Source organism: Colletes latitarsis, chromosome 6, assembly GCF_051014445.1.
Source record: "Colletes latitarsis isolate SP2378_abdomen chromosome 6, iyColLati1, whole genome shotgun sequence".
Classification (NCBI taxonomy): domain Eukaryota; kingdom Metazoa; phylum Arthropoda; class Insecta; order Hymenoptera; family Colletidae; genus Colletes; species Colletes latitarsis.
Genome location: NC_135139.1, coordinates 3,760,233 through 3,777,066, shown reverse-complemented (window position 1 = coordinate 3,777,066; position 16,834 = coordinate 3,760,233). Strand labels below are relative to the sequence as shown.

Sequence of the window (16,834 nt, the reverse complement as noted above, 5' to 3'; positions counted from 1 at the left end):
AAGGTGATCTTAATTTTTTATTAAATAAAAAGATTTTTATAATGAGAAAAATAATTTTATAATCTGAAAAAGAAAGAGATTTTGCGTTTCAATATTATTGAGAGAATGAGAAAGAAATGGTTTTGCCACGTAGCCGTGCATAGCAGTGGCCCGCGCGTGCCGACTTGTGCCGGGTCGCTGCACTGTGCCGAATGGCAAATGCTGAACCGTGCCGACGCAGTGGAGACGCAGCTTTACATGTACATAGAGACTCCGCAAACTTGTTGGACGACATAATAGTTCAAAGAGAGATTTTGAAAGAGCTCCATACATGTTTCGCCAGGTGATTTAAGAGAGAAGGCTAAAATTTTACGAGTTGTGTCATACCTTCTTTCGAAATACGCGTTGTCCTTAAGTGTTCTTTAAAAGCTAGCTGAACTTTTGTACTGGCAACCATCAACTCCTCTCGGGTGCCATATTTTTCTGGAATGTTCTCGCGCGATGTCACTCTCTCAAAAACCTTGTGATGCAAATTATCGATAACAGCTTCCACGACCATGGACTTCGTAGACTCTAACTTTTGCACATTGTAGCTGCCTTTTCTCATGCGATATTTCTTGTAGGCTTTCTTTATATACAAAATAAAAGTGGTTTCGATTGCTTGTAATAGTAAGATGAATTATTAAAGCTCGATTAAGATTATGTATAACAAAAATGAGATACATATACAGCACTGTAAATAATTATAAACTCAAATACTTTTGCTTCTCTTTTTCTTCAACATTTGCGCCGGAGGAAATTAATTACTAGAGAAATAGATTAATACTGACTTTTCCTGCTATGTTTTCCAATAACCGTATCCATTACACAAAATTAAATGCATCGAAGTGCAGAGACGATTCTTGAAGTTTTCAGACCCGAGATTGCCGTTATGTTGCACCCGAGACTGTAGAATTGTATATGTTGGAACGGAATTGGTGAAATTATTACATTTTGACGTCACAAACTGTGGCGCCGAATATTTATTTGCAACTTTTGAAATAGGCATAATAGAAAGACAAATTCCTTTCGAAAATATTATCACCTTGTCATGACAGACTGGCACTTGTCCTGTATAACAAAGCTTGCAAAAAAATACAAAAACATTTATGACCGCATGTCATTTATGTCATCTATCTGCAATAGTAGTATAAGAAGCATATACTACTCCAAACATATGCGAGGATCTATTTATTACAAAAATTTCCAACTTTTATATACAATAGACTCAAACGTTTGGCTATATTCTACGAATTTCAACAATGCTTTCAAACCATAATTTTAATAAAGACGAAAAATTTGATTATACATGTCTACTGATTGCCATTGTTGTAGAGATAAATATATAACTTAAACTTTAATAAAACTGTGAGTCTAATCATGGCCCTTACACAAGTTTCGATCCGCAATTTGGAGGGTTTCGTCCCCCAAGCACACCTAACTCAGCACTAACCTCTCTAATACCGGTGGTATTAGAATTTAAGTTTATGGAGTAGCAAGAATTTTTTGCAAATATCTCGAAAACTAAAACTGAGCGGTGGTAATATGTATAGGGAAAAGATGTTTAGAATACTGATATCTACAACTGTTAGAGGACAACGAATCTAAATGAATGAATGTTTTGTGTGTGTGTGATGAAGGAACGCGGAGTGATGTCAAAATTTATCGATCTGTGATATTGCGTTTTTGTTTCTCATTACCTATTTTGTTCATTCATTTCCAGTTCGTTTCATTTGTACCATACAGAAATTTCGTGTTTATTAAACTTTATATATTACTGCTTATGTTAAAATCCACTGTTGTTATATTGTTAGTAAATAAAGTTTAATAACGACACATATTAATATCATCCAAATCGATTAGACGGTCATGATTCTGAATAATTGCCCTTTTTGGAAATTAAAATTGAAAATTATGGGTAAGAAAGACGATCAAGACGGTTCACAAGATTTTCATTTACAATAAACCTTCCAGTTTTACGATATACTATAGCATCCCTACTTTCAAATAATAGTATGGCTTACAAAACAATCTATTTGCAATAACTACTGTACAATTTCTTATACCATGGAACAATTAGAAGTTTGTGTTAAGAAGGTTTATCAAAATCCATCATCGAATATATTATATTCTTCGTATTTATCAATGGTCTTATTATAGCATTTTTTTAAAAGTCGAATATAATTTGGGTTAAGTGATATCACCCTATTCTTGTCACTCTAAATTGAACATCAAGCAACATTATTTATTTATGTATAACTTTACTTGAATAATTGTTGCAGCTTCGTTGGCTTTCTCTAATGACAATCCAGAATCTTGGTACATCATTTCCATCCAAGCAACTGCTTGCATGGCTTCCGCGGTCTCTAATATACGAGAGTCCTTCTTAAGTTCTTGTTCAGTTTCCGCTGAGAACAATTTGGCACGTTTATTTTTTCACATCACATAAATTTACGCGAAAGTTTTACGACATTATACAATTAAAATCTTACGAGCGTCTATTTTCTGATTTCTTCTAATGTAGTAACTGCGATAAGCGAACTATGCGTGACAATGATCGATTCAATTCTTCGTTGATGACATTGCACTAGAGCAACAGAATCTTACTTTTACGTGTTTTGCAGCTGTTGAAATTTCCGTTTGCGTCGCGCCAGCTTTCCTCAGGATGTCCAGTGTATTTGTCACTGCCCTTTGCCATTGGACCTTTCCCTGAGCTTCGTTCAAAGCCATTCTCTCGTAGTGGCCGCGAAACGCAGACTAATTTTGATTTAATACAATTTGAAATACATTGAAATCAAAAATTTGAGGTACACTTCTATTTTTCTAAAAATAAAGTATAGAGGAGTACAATATATTTGGAGTGCTATTGGTAATTTAAAATATCAAAGTATTTAAAAAATTACTAATGTTATACGGAGTGTCCACGCTAAAGTGTGATAGTCGCGATATTTCAATAACTATTGATGATACGAAAAAATTGTTTATATGTAAATTGCAGGATACCATGGTATCTCTATTTTGGCGTAAACGAAAATTTTGTTTATGTTATTAATTTAAAAGATATGATGGTGAAGTTTCGTTTTTTAAATAGAACTATATATTTTTCTTTGAATCATGCGATAGTGCTTTTCAAGACAAATTCATTAAGCTGCAATTTATTCACCCGATTTGTATTAGTTTTCAAGATATAACGCTTAGAAATTTACTGATTTTCAGCGGAGACGTCTCGGCTTGAGTGGTAAGTCATAAAAGCAGTCTTATTGTTATGGTGTTTGACTCTGCCTATTGAAACCGATAGCAAGGATCTACGCTCGGAAGGGTAGGCCCGAAGAGTAAGAAACATGGAAAGTATTAACCATCCAAATTATTAACGTCACTGGCAAACTTGGACCGTAATGGACAATACTTTCCATGTTTCTTACTTTTCGGGCCTGCCGTTCCGCGCTAGACCCTTGCTATCGATTTCAACAGTCAGAATCAAACAGTGTAACAATAGGACCGCTTTTATGACTTACCACTAAGCCGAGACGTCTCCGCTGAAAATCAGTCTAAGCGTTATATCTTGAAAATTAATAAAAATCGGGTGAATAAATTACAGCTTAATGAATTCGTCTTGAAAAACACTATCGCATGATCCAAAAAAAAATGTATAGTTCTATTTAAAAAACAAAACTTCAATATAATATCTTTTAAATTAATAACATAAACAAAATTTTCGTTTACGCCAATATAAAGATCCCATTTTATCCTGCAATTTACATATAAACAATTTTTTCGTATCATCAATAGTTATTGAAATATCGCGACTGTCACACTTTAGCGTGGACACCCTGTATAATCAGTAATACTAGATAAGCCTTAACGATAACTCCAACAAGCAAATCCGCTATAAAATATAGTAATATTACTCCTGTACTAGTATTACCATATCATAAACTGAATATGTTCATAACAGTTTCTTAATACTTTGTCAACCGCATACTTTTCGTGAACTCCACCCAATAACATGATTTAACTTAAAGTATAATTTTTGCAATATTGAGATTAATAACATGACATTTTTAAATAATATACATCGTGTCTTTATGATATCATTCAAGCGTGAAGTTTCTGAAGTACCACATTATAATAGTAGTTCCTGATAGTTACTAAAATATTTAGTAATATTTCTTTGTTAACTATCTTCTTTGTGTAAATTTGTGATACAGTCTGACGAAGAGATATTGTTAAGATTTACAGCGATAAAAAACTTAAATCCAAATAGAATTATGTACTATTTTCATTTCAAATTATATTTAAGTAATGTTCAATTATAATACGTAATGATACTATTTTCACTAAAGCTTTTGTGTATGCGCAGAAAATAGTTAATTTATTTTAAGGATCGAATAATGATACAAAATTTTGGGCAACAAAGTACGTTACGACTTTGGTTAAATCTACTCCGTTTAATGTTATTTCATCATACTAGTTTTGTACAAATGAATTTTCTGGTTTTAACCCATATTGAATAATGTAAGACTACTATTAGTAATCGTATAATTAAAAATATTGTTTATGTTTTATCTATAATTGTTTTCACATTTTCTTATTTAAATTTTAAGAACGTATCCTGACTATTGAATGGTGTCTTATTATCAGTGTTGGGCAAATTTTATTCACGGACGAAGTCACGAACAAAACTATTTTGCAAACGAATTAAACATTTTATTCGTTATTTGTGAATAAAATTTTCCCAACTCCCCTTATTATAAATGTTCGAGTGTACAATAGATGAGCATTTTAAGTCATCGCATGTAATTTTGTTTGTAAGTACTTACTTGAATCACAGTGGCAGCGCGTTCTGCAGTCTCTCGTGTCGATCCTGTTGCTTCTAGGATATTTCGTATCGATACCATGGTTTCTTCATCGCACGTGTGGACTGTGTTCGAATATGCCATATATTATTATTTTTTAAATTAAAAAGAACTTAAGGCTAAGATGTGTTATTAAATATTGATTTTTTAAACATTGTTCTTCCCTTATACTTTTTTACTCGGAATGTTACAAGGAATTCATACGAATTGCACTTGTATTTTTTGGAAGAATTATTACACTTAGAAAATGAGTGAAGTCGTGTGATAATAGATATTATCGTGCAATATTTCTTTACAGCTTTTTTCTATCTCTTATCAAATTTGAAATATAACTGTATATAAAGGAGTAAAGTAGGACCTCTAACTTATTTCGTTAAAAAAGTGCTATTTATCAATGGAAAATACGATAACTGTTTCAGTCTAACATCATGGAAGAATAAAATGATAGTCATTTCATTGCCATTGAGCATCGTGAGCAGCGAATTATGTGTTGATTTCTATTTTCTATATCTATGAAATCGTTCCAATGATTCTTTTTTGCAGTGTACATAGTTTAACTTGTAAAACAGAAACTATTTGTATCCCGCTATAAATTTATTGAAATAGAGTAGAAGTAGCAATCTATACGACTTGTTAACTATTTTATAAAGATAATGATAAAGAATGATATGCTCCTAAAATAATTCTTTTTCACTGAATCCAACCCTAAATAAAACTAAATGAAGACTCTTTCGTTTGCATAATTAAAATGCATTGCTTATTTTTCTTACTTAGAATCTGAGTCTCCATAGAAATTATTTTTATGTCCTCAAACATACCTGTACTGAAATAAATATATTCATTTACACTACAGGAAGGAGTTCTCAGTTTGGAACACTTTTTTCAATTCCATTATTTTTTAGACTTTTTTTTATTGTAATTTTTTACATAGATGATCAGAAATAGTTTATAAGTAACTAATGAAAGTATCTATTGATATTCAGAAATAAATTTTATCTTTAGTAATGAGAAGGTTATACATACATATAAAAGAAATTGGAGGTCTGACTTTGATATACTATCTTTAGACCTACATTTTTGCAAGTATCCCTTAAATTAAGCATATTTTGTAACAATGCATCTAAAATATTAAATTGTGTAATAAGTTCATTCGCGTCAATGACGGTACTTTAAAACATTATTATAAGCTTTTACTGCATAACCAGACGATTAATAGCGAAAGATACTATTTACAGACGCATATATTAAAAGCGACCATACAAAAGAAATGGCCATCACTGATATTTAGAAAAGGAATTGTTTTCCACCGCGTTAACATAAAATCTTATATACATTGTCGATCATAAGTATTATGACAAATATCAAACCATTTACATCCACATCCCCAAAACCTTTTTACAGATTTTGTACTTTAAATTAATCCTTTTGCAAATCGTATTCACCTTTATATTGCATGGTCATTATAAAGGGTAGACCTTTTTCTATAACATAATGTCGCATAAATTTATTGAACTTTAAAAAAAGTCTACCTTCAGTTGTTTATTCTACTCTTTGATGTAAGAAAATTTTTGAGAAACATCCAAGTTTTAAGGGATAAAACCACTGTAAAAACCTGAAATAAAGCGTTTTTTTGCGATTTTTTTTTTTTTTTTGATGGATGGAAAAGTAAGAGAATAATAATGTTAAAGAATGTTATTAACCATGTCATTAAGTGTTAAAAAAAAATATTTATTCAAAAATAGTGCAAAATCCGACGCTGGAGCCATTCTGGCGAGGCGTGTTTTGAATTTAAGGCGCTCTGTGGCACGCAGTGTAACTGACGCACAAAAAATTTTCTCTTAATCTACATAAGTATAGCTAGAGAAATACGTAAGGGATCTTCGATAAGTTAATTTTAACATTATTTATTAACAAATGATTGCCCCATTTTTTGTACAAAATTGAACATTCTACTTCAAATGCTCGCCAATCATTCAAAAATTAATGTTTCAAAAATCTCCTAGGTATTTTCTCTAGCTATACTCATGTAGATTAAGAGAAAATTTTTTGTTTTTTTCCAAATACAAATTTGTGTTAGTTACACTGCGTGCCACAAAGCGCCTCAGATTCAAAACACGCCTCGCGTGAATGACTTTAGTGTCGTCATTTTGCACTATTTTTGAATAAATATATTTTTTTTTAACACTTAACGACATGGTTAATAACGTTCTTGAATATTATTATCCTCTTACTTTTCCATCGATCAAAAAAAAAAATCGCAAGAAAATGCTTTATTTCAGGTTTTTACAGTGGTCTTACCCCTTAAAAGGAGCCTATACTGGTTATCGTATGTTGAGTCTTTAAAAAGTTACAGCAATGTAAAGACAATTTTTCGATTAAAATTTTTGAACCCTTAATTTAGTTCATGAGTGTATATAGGTATCTGGATTTTTAAATAACTAAAGCAACGAGTTTTATTGTAAAGGAATATTTAAATTAAAAAATGGCAGAAGATTGCAAAATAATATGACACGTATATTATTGAATAAGTAGATTCTATATAAAATTGGGCAATATTTAATATTTTTATAAAGAAACGCGAACGGACTTATTACCCAACCAACTAGTAACGTTATCTGTGTCAGTTTTTTTTACGGTTCATTCGCCGTTCAATTACCCTCGCATGTCTGTACCGGTCGAATGTCGACCGCGTCCAAGTACTCTCGGAACGCTCTCTGTAATGAAAAAAAAGACAGGCGAAATGTACCATGTAAGTATCGATAAGCATCTAACACGCGACAATACAATTTACTTGAATCCGTGGAGCTGCGACAGCGATCTGTTCCAAACTGAAACCGGTTCGGTAAAGTATGCTCAGAATTGCTTGGCTTCCGAGTAAAATGTTATTTACGACTTTGACCGCAACTGAAACAATAATGGAGGTTTCAACGATTAGCCGTTTAAAAATAAAACGCGAAGAAAAGTGTAATATTTTCAAGAAGTTTTTATTGATATAGCGAAGAATACCGCGAGCAATTTACTTTTTGTGTTCTCGCGCGTGATCAGAAGCGTATCCACGTATTCGGCGACGAAACCGTACAAGTTTTTTGGTTCCAATCGGAGAACCTGTTTTTAATTACAGAATGAATTATTAATTAATAATTTAATTTTGAAGATGTCAAACGATGATTTAATGTAATAGCAATCATTTTCGTAATATTAGTGAAGTCGCGCATTTTGAGTTTCGGCATACAAATTCATTTACATAATTAATTAGCAACACATATTTATTACAATACTGGTACGATTCAATGTATGAAGTGCAAAGTGTAAGATGTGGCCGACCAGCTGCCACGTACACGTGGCAGTAGGTCAAAGGCGACCGCGAGCCGCCTAAAGGGCTTTATGTCGCGCCGCGCGAACGCGACGCAGCTCTTTTTAGAAATGCCGATTCGCCGGCAATGGCCGAGTGTTCGGACGATCGGAGATCAGTCTCGTCCAGGTCGTCGTCGCGAGAAGACTAATAAAACTCGTATAGTATCTCCAACGCGGTCTTTCTGCACTTTACCCTCGAATCCTGGCCATCCACTTACAAAAGGTAAAATTTAATTTGTTAATGTTCCGATGAGTCGAACAGTTTTATGACACATAGCACCTCTTTTTAGTTTTTTAACAGTATGATCCTTCACAAACCAAACAAAAACTGAATGAAATATTTCGAACACGAATATTTAACACAATTTGTTTGTTTAATATAAAAATAACTCCATATTTCGAGGTTTCGAATTTCCCATCTCTAATTTATAAGCGTAATAAAATTAATCTGACGTGCGAAGTAAATTTTTTCATATGCATTTTCCTTCCCTAAAACTCGCTTTCAAGAAGAGACAACGCCCTAAGAGGTCATAACTACGCTATGCGAGCATCACGACGATCACTTTTAACTATTTTTCTCTATCAAATTTATTTCTTCCCTTTGAACTCCGTGAACTTCATTTTTCCAGTAAAATCATTCCAGAAAATTCCCACTATACAGGTGTTCGGACACCCCTGGGAAAAATTTTAATGGGAAATTCTAGAGGCCAAAATAAGACAAAAATCAAGAATACTGTTGAGCTTGCGGTTCACAATGTGTTGCACCGCTATGGAGCTCTTCTTGAACGTCTGTTGATATGCAAGTTGTTAAGTGTGTTGTGGACTGTAAATCCGTGGACTCTCTCTCTCGTTCGTTGTGCGATATGCCGTTGTATTGTTCGTACAAGGTTTTGTATTTGTATGTTTTTTGTATGTAAAGTATCGCGACTTATATGCTAGTGCAAAAAGCTAGCCGCAGCCAATCAGAACCCTTTTCGTTTAGGATTGGTTCGCTGGTACTTCTTATATTTCGCACTCGAGAGGGTGGACCACGCATCCCAGGTATTGGGAAAAAACCCTGGCTCGACGGTCAGGACCAGATCGCGCCGTCGCTTGAGCGGGCCCTCTATGACGACCATTGTAATATTTCGTTTAGCAATTCGACGTTTACATTAACGCTAAAGTCATTTACGTTAATGGCTTGTAGCATTAATGTAAACGCCAAATTGCTATTGTACATGGCATGTTTCGCGATGCAACAAATACCAATTTGTTGATTGAGGCTTCATTAAAAAGTTATTAACGTTTAAAGTTCCGCCTGTAGAATGGCAATCTGCGAACAGCTACTAGTGGTTCTCACGCGCCATGAAAAATTCTACTTACCGACGTTATCAACAGTCTTAGATTTTTGTGTCCACTCATGGGAACGCGAACACCTTACGTTGAATGAGATTCAATCTGTCTTATAAAACTCCGGAAGGGTATATCAAGACTCACCTGACGATATTTTTACAGAGAAAGGGTGAATCAGTGTGGCCAGATTTGGCATAATTGAGTGCATCGACGTCGACACTAGAAACGACGAACTTCCTTAGCGTCTAACGTAATGATGGGAAAAACAGACATATACTACCACACGAGCCACGTGTACATGAGTTCGGCACTTCGCGCAACTTCGGGAAATCGAGAAAGAAGACGAGTATGAGCCTTTTCTTCTTGCTTTTGTAACAGTTAAAATACGACCTCGCGATATTCGGCATACGATTACCAAGTCTCGACTGCCCCAGCATTTTTACTTTCCGACCTATGTAAGGCATAACGAAAGTACCATAACGAACAAAAATTTTCAAAATTTTTTTTAGCAGAAATACACGGTTTAAGATCCCCTGATCATATTGTAACTATTTAAAAAAAAGACTTTTTTTATTCTTATATTCTTATAATTGCGACTAAACAGCTAAATGAATTTCAATAATGAAATAAAAATTTAGAAATTTTTGTTTAGTGAAAATACACGTTTTAAGCCGCCAGATCGCATAGTGATTATTAAAAAAAAGAAATTTTTTTTTCTGTACCTATGTTGGATGACCAATACGACCAAACAAACACCACTCCGTCACATTACAAACATTACTCATCCAAACATCCTAGTCACGATTCCTAAACCTTACTCATCCTGAACCTCGTACCCTTCCTGAGTCACACTCTCCCTTGACCATCGTCCCTACCTCTGCCTATTTCCAGCAATAGCATATAAACGCCTGCAAAACCGAAAAACCTCTCAGAAAGAGTTTAGTATTCAGCCGACCCAACATTTGTACGAGTTTTCTTATTAAATAAAATGTTGTTAAATTCATTGGAATCCAACACCTATTTACTCACGTACATACGTATGCTATTAGCATGATTGCGTCTAAACGGCTGAATGAATTTCAATGAAACTTTACATTTAAGTTTTATGTTCTCGTTTCAAGGTCTAATTAGATTTTGAGCGTGATTAGCTCCCGGATTATAGTTTTTTAATTATTTCGATAGATATACATTATTTGTAAAAAATTTTTAAAACGTTTTATATAAATCTTAAGACGAATTCAGATCAAATAAATTTTTCCTCTATCGTCTCTAGAAAGGAAAAATTAAACGAAATCTTATACATTGCATACCTACCTAAACCACATTAAAAACGTATACACAATATTTTAGAATAATGTTGTTCAAAGCAGTCTCACTCGTAAAAGGTTAATTAAGAAATAAATATTTAAAAATTGAAATAAGTAAAATTTATTAAAATGAAAAACCACTCTTAGCTAGTACCATGGACGCTATAATCTTCAACAACAAATATTTTTTAAAGATATGTTTTAAACAGAATAATTAATTACTATAAGAAATAGATTAATACTGGATTTTCCCGCTATGGTTTTCAATAACCGTATCAAATTGTTACACAGAATCAAATGTATATTTTACTTAACTAATTGAAATGTTGGTAAAACAATAACGTGCACGTTACCGCTCAATGGAAACCACGGGAAGGTAGTGGACTCCTATCAGGAGGGAAATGTATAAAATCATTATTTATTTGTAACATTACCACATGCTGTATATTAAAAAGTCCACATTCGATTTATCTTTTTTTATTCCCCTCTAAATTCATTTCTGCAAAATGAAATACATTAAATTGACGTATAAATTGACTACTATTCATGTAATAGAATTTTATTTTTAATTATTGCCCTTTAAAAACCTATGGGGACTAGGCTATGTATATCTATGTCACTTCTTTTTCCTTCCTACGTTGTTTCTACAGCCCAGCGACCCGCGGGGAGTATAAATAAAACACTGTCGTCAACCTGCATGAGTCACTACTGTAACAGCAGATAGAGAAGATAGAGATAAAGTTTATTTGATCTTAATCCGTCTTAAGGTTTATATAAAACGTTTCAGAAATTGTTACAGATAATGTACTGTGGTCCGCTGATTTGAAGTCCCGCGGGACGGCACAGGGGCAAGAGGAGTCGGACCACTCATCTATCTGTCTTGCTCCCTTGCTCTTAGGCAGTCCAGATATGTGTGTAACTGCCGCGAGGAATAGCGAATCAGTGTTCAATGTGTACGTGGGAATAGGTGTATTCCTTCTACTTTTCTCGCATTCCTGTCACAGGACTTCAAGTCAGCGGAGAACAGTACAATGTATCGGAATAATTTTAAAACTACAAGACGTATAATCATCATTGTTACACGGTAACAACATTCACAGCGCGATCCATAGAAAACCTTACACGTCATTTCATTAAAAACCTCATAAACCAGTTCAGGCTTTCAAACATTGTAAATAGATTCCAATATTCTATAGAAAGCCTGAACTGACCCGTAGCAACTATAAGTTTATGAAGCCATCGACCATCCATTGCCTTCTACGACCTTTACAATTTGCAATATGCTTCTTTATTTTTGGCTTAAACAGTTTTCAGTTTTATTTTGTTTCGCATGTCTTTTAGTAGGGTCAAGGCGCTTCATAAAATTATTACCTGTTACGGTCGAGGCACGCGGAATTTCCCGAACGTCACTCGATGGTGCCCTCGGTACCTGAGGGTGACCGATGAGTTGAAGGCGGTCGTTACATTAACAAATCCCACCAAATATACTTCTCCAATCAGGGAAAACGACCGCCTTCCCTGACAAATTTAACCATATACACAACAACCAATCCGCGTGCCTCACCCCCGCCAGAACACTTGAAGAAATTATATTTAAGGGCAGAATTTCTGACCAACCGGGCTGAAATATAAAATCGACAAAACACGGGTCATATTCAAAGTTAAACATCAAACCACAAGTGTAAAAGCATACTGTGCTAGCATTAAAATAGATTGTTAAATTTTAATATAATACTTAGTTCAAACATTATTGCACCACCCTCAAATATTCGAGCAATATTAATTTAACGCTTGAAGCGCAAATTGATATAATTTTAAAATTAAAAATTATAAACATACGATTGTGCGCGCTGAATGATCATTATCCGTGAGCTGATTACGCTCAAAATCTAATCAGACCTTGAAACGAGAATATAAAACTTAAATGTAAAGTTTCATTGAAATTTATTCAGTCGTTTAGACACAATCATGTTAATAGCATGGGAACAAAAAAATTTCTTCTTCGCTATGGTACTTTCGTTATACCTTACATAGGTCGGAAAGTAAAAATGCTGGGCCAGTCGAGGCTTGGAAACGTATGCCGATTGTCACGAAGTCAAATTTCAGCTGTTTCAAGAGCAAGAAGGAAAGGCTGATAGATGTCTTCTTTCTTGATTTCCCGAAGTTGCGCGAAGTGCCGAGCTCACGTACACGTGGCTCGTGCGGTAGTGCGTGTCTGCTATTCCTTCCTCTCTGTTAGACACTAAGGAAGTTCGTCGTTTCTAGTGTCGACGACAATGCATTCAATTATGCCAAATCTGGTCACTCTGGGGTGAATGCCACTTCTAATACACAATGTTGTGCACAAAAATCACCCACACGCGAACATATACGCCCCAAGATTGTTCACAGTGTTCGCAAGTGTCCACAAATAATCCTTTCAGGCACTAACCACTATGCAATTAAATAAGCACGCACCGCGATTATGTTATTCGTAAGTGTCTATGTGTACGTGTGCCACGATTGTTCTAAGTTACTTACGAATAGAACTGTTATTAATTTTTCAAATACACTTCAATCTAAAGTTTAATATATAACTGAATGAAATATATCTAAAATGTGTCGCGTAAATTGTCTTGACTGATTCTTTTTTACGACTGACTATCTGGCCGAACCGTTGCCGATTCTGCCCTTTGTCTCCATTGAGTGCAGAATGTGTATGCGTGCGTGCGCGCGAGTATGTGTGTGAGATAAGCAAGGCGAGTGACGTAGAATCGGGATCCTTTTCGGTATTTGTTTCTCAGAACCTCGTCGATCGATGGCACAGTCAGCTGTTAGTATTGTTACATTCTTCAACGTGAACGCAAATCGATGGGAAAATTTCATTTATCCTACGATTCCTTTTTACCTTTTTAAATTGTAGTGTATTTGAAAAATTAAGAACATTTATATTCGTAAATAACTCGGAATAATCGTGGTACACGTACACATAGTCACTCACGAATAACATAATTGCGGTGCGTGTTTATTTAATTGCATAGCGGTTAGTGCCTGAAAGGATTATTTGTGGATACTTGCGGACATTATGGACAATCGTGGGGCGTGTATTATCGTGGGTGGGTGTCTTTTGGTTCACAACATTGTGTATTGGATCTGGCATTCACCCTTTCTCTGTAAAAATCTCGTCGGGCGAGTTTTGATATGCCCTTCTGGATTTTCATAAGACAGGTTGGATCTTATTCAACGTAAGGTGTTCACGTTCTCCTAAGTGAACAAAAATCTAAGGCTGTCGATAACGTCGGTAAATAAAATTTTTCATGCTGCATGAGAACCACTAGCACTGGCCTGCTGCAACCTTTCGCGCGAGCGCAGCTGTTCGCGGATTGCCATTCTATAGGCGGAACTTTAAACGTTAATAACTTTTTAACGAAACCTTAATCAACAAATTGCTATTCTTGATTTTCGTCTTAATTTGGCCTCTAGAATCTCCCATTACAATTTTTCCCAAGGGCCAGTACAGTTTTATTTTAACAACGTGTTACTCTATCAGTTAGCTGAAGTGCCAATTGTTAGGCATCGTACACTGGATAAGTTTGCTCATATCATAGTAATATTGCTTTTCGGTCTCTCATAGAATCGTACCCCCGTAGACCTAGCGTTTGCGGATAGATTGGAGTCGTGTCCATAATCGACTGTCCTGTTTAGCTTCCGCATTGCCAATGCATAATCACCAAGTAACGACTTTTTGAATACAATTTTTACGAACGACTCCTGTAACAGAATGGCAACACCACTTATATGGACACGTTCCTTAAAATACAGTTTAGTTTATCTAATCGTTGAATTCATCTTTCAATCCTAATATTCATCTTCCGCATTCCTATTACCTGCTAAATCAATAATGTTGACCCAACTCACGGGGCACGACTTTACCGCTCGAGTCGTGTCAAATTACAAATAAGTTACGAGGCTAATACGCTTCTCGCGTGACTAAAGATTACACCAGCCTAATGATCTGCTAAAGTAACATATGTAACATATAATCAAAATAGAATAAAAATTAAAAATTTAATAGGATATTTTTTGTAGCGTTGCATATCAGTATATTGTATATAGTATTAAAATATGGGAGAAAATGATTAAATTTAAAAAGACAGGAGTTTTTTTTTAAAGCACTTACAAAATTGAAGTATGTTCACAATTATTGTTTGCAGCATACAAAATTGAGATATACTTTTTTATTTTTTACTTTGTAAAGATTTAGAAAACCCCTTCTTGGAAAATCTAGTTACTTTCAATATATTTTGTTGAGAAGTAAGGTATGGCAATTTGAAGATTAAGAAAAAATAACCTTTTGTCTTTTAAATAGCCGAAGTTTCGGAAACCTAAGTCATCATTGTGAGTGAAAGTTTAGGCATATGAGGAACCCTGTCATTTCCTCTACACCCTTTCCCCGCAGAGAGTAACCTAACCTATTTCATAATTATGCAATATTATTTATTAATTTCACAATTCCTATTTTCAACAAGTCGTAATATATAACTTTTAACATTTTATAATTAAAATTAAAAATTAATGATACCTTCTATGTCATCTTCTTCTTTCATCTGTTTACCAAATATTTGGATTTGTAAAGTTACAAAATAGTAGAAATCATACAAGCCAAATCAAGCTTAGCTTGGATTGTTTAAATCAAATCAAGTATCTTATTGATTAACTAATTTTACCAAACTTAATTATGCAAAGAAACTTGGATATGTATTCTTACTTAATTATAGTATTATATTTAAATGATAAAGTTTGCTTGGATAAAATTTGAATAAGCTTAGATAAAGTCAAGAGTAATAATGATAATTCTAGAAATTTAAATAAATATCTGTTCATTTAAATAACTTGGGGTGGTTTGATATTTGAATAGTTTTCTCGCCGACAAGTTAGTAAAAATTAAAGAATAATTTAAAGTTTAAAATTTCTTTGAATTTAGAATTAAATAATTTTGTTGCATAAAGGAAAGAAAGTGTAAAAATCTTAATACGTAATATAAGTATAACTCTTATAATTAACATATAAGTTTTTAACTTGTTACATTATAATCATTCTTACATTTTGTATACATAATCAAGTTGTTCAACTGTTTGAATATGAATTTTGTTTTAATTTCAAGTAATCGAACAGCACTACAAAATAACAATAACGCAATGTCAAACAAATAATTTAGGTTACTCAAAAATTTGATTTTCGCTCATTTAAAAACAATCTTATACTATTTCACAATTGAAAACATATTATATCGGAAAAATACTGAATTTAGAAACTACAAATCAGTAATTCATCATTTTATCAAAAATAATAGTATTTATTAAAAATTATTATTGCAAAAGTAAATATTGTAGCCGTTTTTAACCTCAAGGTGTCAGGAAGTACATTATTTATCTCAATACGGTATTTAATGGAAAAATCTCTTGAATCTGATTTTCATAATAAGGAATTTGAAATGTAATTTATATCTTTCATCGAAAACACTTAAACTGAACTGGAGTGACTGTAAGTTTCATGCAATATCGTTGTGCGTGCTTACCTCACGTGAAATGTCGGTGCAAAGTTCTCGCAAACCTTCTGGTACCTTGTATATGTGTTTAGCGCTGTGTTTCTGAAGCATAGCATCCATTGTTCAGGATTTGCCTAACTATGAAACGTAAAATCAAAATTAAGTCTTCCTCGAAAATAATTTGTATTACCCAAAACGTTTTAAACGCTATGGTGAGTTTTACAGCTGTCGTGCGACGCGAAACACGATTCTCTTCTATTTTATAAATGGATGTCGTGTCTGTATTCAATTTGCACTTCTAAATAACTAATGAAATTGTCATTTTAATTTGGCAAGCGCCACTCCATTCCTATTAGTTCCAGAGAGAAAACGTTATTCCGTTTCACAGAATGCTAACCTGTTGTTATTGTTGCATTTACTACGTTTCTTTTTCAGAATTA

The 16,834-nt window shown here is 33.8% G+C and overlaps 1 protein-coding gene across 1 annotated transcript in view; it reads right to left on the bottom strand.

Annotated features, from left to right (window-relative positions):
• The window catches only part of LOC143342768 (uncharacterized), a 30,473-nt gene extending 13,862 nt beyond the window's left edge, over nt 1-16,611 (bottom strand). Inside the window, 9 exon segments of the mRNA XM_076766985.1 lie at nt 367-607; nt 2,284-2,426; nt 2,487-2,559; nt 2,626-2,775; nt 4,839-4,939; nt 7,531-7,588; nt 7,666-7,778; nt 7,895-7,979; nt 16,425-16,611. Coding sequence (XP_076623100.1) covers nt 367-607; nt 2,284-2,426; nt 2,487-2,559; nt 2,626-2,775; nt 4,839-4,939; nt 7,531-7,588; nt 7,666-7,778; nt 7,895-7,979; nt 16,425-16,514 — 1,054 coding nt within the window. The 5' untranslated portion in view covers nt 16,515-16,611.
• Nucleotides 16,612-16,834: the final 223 nt, after the last annotated feature.